This window comes from Heliangelus exortis, chromosome 3, assembly GCF_036169615.1.
Source record: "Heliangelus exortis chromosome 3, bHelExo1.hap1, whole genome shotgun sequence".
NCBI classification, from domain to species: domain Eukaryota; kingdom Metazoa; phylum Chordata; class Aves; order Apodiformes; family Trochilidae; genus Heliangelus; species Heliangelus exortis.
This window is the reverse complement of record NC_092424.1, coordinates 5,526,371-5,533,338: the sequence shown is the minus strand read 5'-3', so window position 1 is coordinate 5,533,338 and position 6,968 is coordinate 5,526,371. Positions and strand designations below refer to the sequence as shown.

General features: G+C 60.6%; 1 protein-coding gene and 1 long non-coding RNA gene across 2 annotated transcripts; one reads left to right on the top strand and one right to left on the bottom strand.

Moving 5' to 3' along the window:
• Positions 1-561: 561 nt before the first annotated feature.
• On the bottom strand, positions 562-2,085 carry LOC139794005 (uncharacterized). Its single transcript, XR_011724910.1, has 2 exons — positions 1,948-2,085; positions 562-718 (listed from the first exon to the last, which is right to left on the bottom strand). It is a non-coding gene; the product is annotated as an uncharacterized lncRNA (long non-coding RNA).
• A 1,178-nt stretch (positions 2,086-3,263) lies between these two features.
• Positions 3,264-6,968, top strand: IRF2BP2 (interferon regulatory factor 2 binding protein 2). Its single transcript, XM_071739030.1, has 2 exons — positions 3,264-4,412; positions 4,693-6,968. The coding sequence occupies exons 1-2, from the start codon at positions 3,401-3,403 to the stop codon at positions 5,406-5,408; spliced, it is 1,728 nt and encodes a 575-aa protein (XP_071595131.1). The 5' UTR covers positions 3,264-3,400; the 3' UTR covers positions 5,409-6,968.

The following is a 6,968-nucleotide window of genomic DNA, read 5'->3' as shown; positions in this document are numbered from 1 at the left end:
TAAGAAGGGGTTCACCGTGGTGTTGATTTGGGGGTTGTGTAAAGAGCTGCCTTGTGTCAACCTTTCCATCAGCTTTGACACTGGGCACAACCAGGACAAGGCAAAGGCCTCCTGCACTCTGCTGGGTCCTCATCCGTGCCACCCTGGTGCTCCTTGGCCAGGCACTGCCCCAGACATGCACTGCCCCCAAGCCCCCCCATCAGGTGTCCTCCAGCACTTGGCTGCTCTTATCTCCAGTGTCATAACAAGGGGCGTTTGGAAGAGAGCAGGCACAAAAGGATGGTTTCTGTTTTGAAAAAAACAAAAAACAAAGAAAAGGAACACGAAACAAAAGCATTATCTGTTCAATTCCTGTGCAGTTACTGCTGTAACAGTCAGCAGCTTTGAGGACTTTTTTTTTTTTGTGTGATTTGATACATAAACCACATTTCCTATGTAGTGCTGCCATTATTTTTTATCAGCCTTTTGACATTGTGCTCGGTAACGTGGGATTTTTCTTTCTTTTTCCACCAGAATGAATTCAAAGGCAGCAAATGCAGCAAAACCGGAGTACCACACATCTCGATTTTTCCAAGCAGCTAGTTTTCATTAGAAATAAAGCAAAATAAATACAGGTCACATTTTCTGTCCTGCAGTTAAAAGCCTGCCACAGCTGAAAGCTTCGCTTTCTTCTTCCCCTGCAGCCTCGCTCATGTAGCACTCCAGCTCTGCTCACGATCTGAAATGTGAAATGTGCAAACACACTGTTTCTTGGCTTTCTACCAGTATATATAAATATATGTAATTTTTTCCTCCGGAGAACCTGGAGGCTAAAGCAAGAGGGCAAAAGAGTACGTGACTAAAACATCCAAACTTCCTCTTTCATAAGCCATCACATGATGAAGTGCAATTACAATTCCTGCCTTGTCCCTGCCAATTGCAGGCGCATTGCCTCACCCGAGAAACCCGGCTTCTCCCCCCCTCCTTCCCCGCGTGTGTGTGTGTGTGAGTGGCTGTGTGGAGGCAGCAATCGCTGCAGCCGGCTTGGCCAGGTTCCAGCTCCGGGCTGGAGAAAGAGGGCAGTGGGTGGAAGACGAAAACAAAGATCTGTTTACTTAGCATGCATGGATAAAGCGTCTTTCCAACCGGGGAGGGGAGGAGGGAAGAGAAACAGCTTTTAAAAGACTTTGATGCAATGTGAAAGGGAGGGCTGCTCCGGCAAAGCGAACCGAGGTTAACCCTTTAGGCTCCGGGGGCACGTCGGGGATGTGCTACGGGCTGGCCCCTTCTTCCTCTTCCTCCTGACACTTTTTCCTCCTCTCCCCCTGCCTCGGACGCTTCCCGCAGAGCGGGTACGAGCCGTGAGGGCTCCGGGGATCGCGCCCGGGGCAGCAACCGCGGTCACCGCCCCGACGTGCGGGAATAGTCGGGGGCCGGGAGAGGGGTGTTTGTTTTGCCTGTTGGCAGCCCGACACCTCCAGCCCGCCCAGCTGGGAGCACAGTTGCAAAGTCACCCAGCCTGGCACCAGGGTCTGTGCTGGCAGCCAGCTCCGGGCCGAGAAGGAAGGCGGGGAAGGGAGAAGCGAGTGTCCCCCTACCCCGGGGGGCTGAGGGGTGACCGCCCCACCCAGCCCCGACCTCGGCGGGCGGTGCTGGAAGGAACGGGAGGAAGCTGTGGGGGGGGGCAGCTGCTGCCACCCCTGCCCGCTTAACCTCCGCGCCGGACCGCGGAAGAGCAGCGGGGAGGCGGCGCTTTGTGCGGGGCCGGTCCGCCCGCAGGGTCCCCGGCCCCGCAGCGCCCCGGCCGCCTCGTCGGGAGGCTGCCAGCCTCGGGGGGGGAAGGGGGGGAAGTGGGGAGGCACCTCCCGCCGGCAGCTGCGGACGTCAGAGCTTCCCCGGCCCCGGCCGGCCTCCACCGCCCGCCCTGCTTCCCTCCCTCCTGCCCTCCTTCCCTCCCCCGTAACCTACATAACGCCGTGGGAAGGGCGGCCCCAGCACCGGCGTCGGGGGGGAGCAGTCGCCGCCGTGTTTACCGGCTTCGGGCAGACGCGTGCAGCCGGGTGTAGGTGCCGGGATGCGCCCGGTTAGGGGTTGCTTCACCTCCCGTGGCAAAGGGGAAGAGCAAACACCCTTTTTTACTTTCTGTTTTTTCCCCGCCCTGTGTTTTGGTGTGGATGCGGGCGGCGGGTGAGCGATTTGCAGCGTGGAAGGGGGACAGGGAAACATGTCCGCAGGTTTTTTTCTTTTTTTGGGGGGACGAGTAGAAGACGGCGTTTGGCTTAGTCTGTGTGAATTCTGCTGTCTGCATTAGAGAAACGCTGGTTTGTGGTTGAAAATTAGAGGAAATCTAGAACGTCCTATTTCCTGTGCACAATGAAAAGCTAAAAAAAAACAACAAAAAATTAAAAATCGTTGTATGTATTTGTAATGGTGCTTCCTGCCCCGGCAGGGAGAACAAAGCCGGAGAGAGGCGCTGGAGGGCGCCGGGCCTTGCCCGGAGATGGCGCTGACTGGCCCGGGGGGCACACGGGACTCCCAAAGCCGCGGGGCACGCCCGGGGCACCGCGCAGTGCTCAAGGTCACCGGCCGAGGAAGGGGGGGGGGAAAGGGGGGCACACACACGCCGAACCCCACACTGCGGGAGGCACCCCGCGCATCCCTGGGTGGCAGCCTTCGGCAAAGCCCCTCGGCAGCGCAGGAAATAGTAATAGAAACAATAACAAAAATACTAAGAGGAAAGAAGGAGGGAGCCGCAGCGCGCCCCCGCCCCTCGCCTTGTCCCTCTTCGCTCCCACAGCCCTCCCCAAGGGCGAGACGGGGCGGGGGAGCGGCGCCCCCCCGACGGCAAGAGGAACCCCCGGTGCCGGTGGCGCGGGCAGGGGCCGGGATCGCGGCGGCGGCGGGGCGGGGGCGCCCATCGCGCAGGCGCGGCCGGCACTGTCGAAGAATCGAGGCGGCGGCGCGCAGAGGCGGCGGTGGCGGCTGGAGCCCGGCACGGCGCCGCCGCCAGCCCCGGCCCCGGCCCCCGCGGCAGTCCCCGCCCCGCCCGCCCCGCCGCGCCGCGCCGGCCCCCGACGCCCCGTAGTAGCCAGCGAGCGGGGGAGCCGTGCGGGCGGCAGCGGCCGCAGCCCTGCGCCAGCCGCGCCGCGGAGATGCGCGTCCCCGCCGCCCTGTGAGCGCCGCCGGCGGAGACGGCGAGGGGAGCGGCGTCCCCCGCAGCGACTCTGCCTTTCGGGGCGCCCGCCGCGCCCCGCTCCAGCGCACGGTAGAGGAAGGAGAGGGGGAGGGGGCCCGGCGGACGGTCCCGCTGCGTCCGCGGCGGCCGAGCCTCCCCGTCGGGACACCGGTGGCGAGGGGCGGAGGAGGCGGCGGTGGCCGGAGCCGGAGCGGGGGGCGCTCGCCGCTGCCCCGGGGCCGGGACATGTCGTCGGCGGCGGTGGCGGCTGCTTCCCGCAGGCAGTCGTGCTACCTGTGCGACCTGCCCCGCATGCCCTGGGCCATGATCTGGGACTTCACCGAGCCCGTCTGCCGGGGCTGCGTCAACTACGAGGGCGCCGACCGCGTGGAGTTCGTCATCGACACGGCGCGGCAGCTGAAGCGGGCGCACGGCTGCTTCCCCGAGGGCCGGGCCCCGCCGCCGCCCCACGCCAAGCAGCCGCCGCTCTCCGCCAAGGAGCTCCTGGCGCAGCAGCAGCAGCTCGGCCATCCCGCGGCTGCCGAGGCGGCGGCGCGGCCCCCGCCGCAGCCCCTGGAGCGCTACTCGCTGGCGGCCGAGCGGCCGCCGCCCCGCCTGGGCGCCGAGTACGGCGGCGGCCGGCAGGTCAACGGCATCCTGGTGCCCAACGGCTTCCCCAAGCCCGAGGAGCCGCCCGAGCTCAACCGGCAGAGCCCCAACCCGCGGCGGACGCACGCCGTGCCCCCCACCCTGGTGCCGCTGGTGAACGGAGCCGGGCTCCCCGCCGCCATCGGTGGCCTGGGCAGCCGCGCAGCCGCCGCTGCCGCCTCGCTGGCCGCCATCTCCGCCGCGCCCTCTCCGATGGCCGTGCCCGTCCCCCAGCAGCCGGCGGCGGCACAGGCTGCGGGGCAGCCCGGAGAGCTGGGGCACAAGCGCCCCGGCTCCGTCTCCTCCTCCTCTTCCTCGTCGGGCGGCGGCGCGGCGGGGGAGCACGACGGAGGCGCCAAGGAAAAGCGGGGCTCGGCGGAGAGCCTCCCGGCGGCGGCGGCGGCGGAGCTGGGAGCCGACGGCAAGGGCCGGGCGAGCGGCGAGCAGGAGTGGCTGGCGAAGCCCAAGACAGTGCGGGACACGCTGCTGGCCCTGCACCAGCACGGCGGCCACGGCGTTCCCCCCTTCGACAGCAAGTTCAAGAAGGAGCCGGGCATGGCGGGCGGCAGGCTGCTGGGCTACGAGACCAACGGCGCGGTGGCCAAGCCAGGTGAGGCGGCGGGGGCTGGCGGGCCCGGGGGTCGGAGGGCAGGAGAGGGGAGGGCTGGGGACACTCTACTGGGGTGCGGGGTCGAGGCTCCCGGCCAGCTTTGGGCGCCCGAGGCGACGGCTTGACGGCCTGGGTGGCCGGGCGCTTGGGGGGGGGAGGGGGTTGGTCGCTGCCACTTTTGTTTTTTTGCAGCGGTTGCACGGCGGTGACCCCCGTGCATTGCGACATCGCTGCCTTCTCACCCTCCTCCTCCTCCTCTTCCTCCCTTCTGCCTCCGCAGGGGCCCGGGCAGCCCGGAAGAGGAAGCCTTCCCCCGAGCCGGAGGGCGAGGCGGGACCCCCGAAGATCAACGGGGAGGCGCAGCCCTGGCTGCCCACCTCGTCGGAAGGGATGAAGCTGCCGCTGACGGCCACCCCCTTCATGTCCCCCCCGCCGCCCACCGCCTCGCCCCACTCCAACCGGACCACGCCGCCCGAGGCGGCCCAGAACGGCCAGTCCCCCATGGCCGCCCTCATTTTGGTGGCGGACAATGCCGGGGGCAACCACGCCTCCAAAGACGCCAACCAGGTCCACTCCACCACGCGGAGGAACAGCAGCAGCCCCCCCTCGCCCTCCGCCATGAACCAAAGAAGGTTGGGCCCCGGCAGGGAGGTGCCGGGCCAGGGGGCCAACACGACGGGGGGGCTGGAACCCGTCCACCCCGCCAGCCTGCCGGACTCGTCCCTCGCCGCCAGCGTCCCGTTGTGTTGTACCCTGTGCCACGAGCGCCTGGAAGACACCCACTTCGTGCAGTGCCCCTCCGTCCCCTCCCACAAGTTCTGCTTCCCCTGCTCCCGGCAGAGCATCAAGCAGCAGGGAGCCAGCGGGGAGGTCTATTGTCCCAGCGGGGAGAAGTGTCCCCTGGTCGGCTCCAATGTCCCCTGGGCCTTCATGCAGGGGGAGATCGCCACCATCCTGGCCGGAGATGTGAAAGTGAAAAAGGAGAGGGACTCGTGACTTGCCCCATCTCGCCGCCCGACGTCACCTTGAACTCGAACTGCTCGAATTCTGTATATATCTATAAATATATATATATAAATATATATATATCTCCAAGACAAGGGAAATGTAGACTTCATAAACATGGCTGTATAATTTTGATTTTTTTGAATACATTGTGTTTCTATATTTTTTTGAAGACAAAAGGTATGTACTTATTATAAAGGCATTTCTTCTAATTCTTTTTTTTTTTTGTTTGTATCTGTTTTTTTTTCCCCTTTTGTTATAGCAACTATTTGTTGTGCTTCCCTGGTGACAGTTACTGTTCAATGTAGGCTGTGACTTGCGCTGCTTTTTTTAGAGAGCACTTGGCAAACCAGAAATGCTTCTAGCTGTATTTGTATGCACTTGTTACTTTGTTTTTTCTTCCCGCTTTCCTTCCTTCCTTTTTTTTTTTTTTTTTTTTTTTTTTTCTTTTTTTTTTTTTTAAATGCCAAATACACTTTCTGACATTGTAAAGATTGCCTTACTGTCTGTGATTCCTTATTCCTGGCCCCTGTCCTGTAGAGCTGGTCGCATGCAGGCTTGGTCTGAGGCGGTTGGGGAGAAGAGTGGTAGCCAAGGTGGGGATGCTTGTTGCCATCCCACCAGCCAGGCAAGCTTAGGGAGCAGGAGGGCTTTCTCCCAGAAACATGTGGCTTGGGTTGCAATGGCAGATCCACCAGATCCAGTCCCAGATTCCACCGTGTTTCTCATGGGAAGTTGCTCCAGAGTAGGATGTGGAGAGGTGTCTGAGAGGCGCTGTTGAGTTAGGGATTTCTGGGTTTGTTTGGTTTTGGTTTGGGGTTGTTTATTTTGTTGTTGTTGTTGTTGTTGCTTTTTTGTTTGGTTTTGTTTTTTTAAGGCGAAGTTGACCAGAGTTCACGTGATCAGTTGTACGATTGCAAAATTGCATTGATTCACCAATTACGTACCAGAACGTGGAAGTTTGATACCAAACTTAATTATTGGTGAAGGAGCCAACGTAGCACTGCCATCTCTGAAGGTCTTCCACGTCACTTCTGGGGAAGTCCTTGGACAAAAAGCTGGGGAGGTGGGGGAGAAATTTGTTCGTTGTTTTTTTTTTGTTTGTTTGTTTTTTTTTTTTTTTTAAATTTGACTTTAATTTTCAGGTAGCGCAGGTGGACTTTGAGTTTGTTTATCAGTCACCTCTCCTGCTGTTGCTATTGTTACTATCACTGACCTGGTATTTCCAAGTAGTGGCAGGTACTGTGTGGTACAGTGACAGTGGTGACTTGAGGCTCTGCCAGGTTGCCCGCGGGCATATCAGTGACAGCCCAAATGTGGGTGGAGGAAACCTGTAATTTCCTTATTACGTGTGCTTGAAACAAACCTGCTATTCTTTGAAAATGAAAATATAAACTGGTTGAAATGAAAGCAATTAGGGCTGCACATAATGGCCCTGGCCCTGCCGTTTAAGCTACTTTGGAGAACGCTTTTGTAAAGCCACTTCTTTTGATCACGCTTCTGCATCACCAAGCAGACTTCTAAAATCAATAAATCATTGGTTACTAGAAA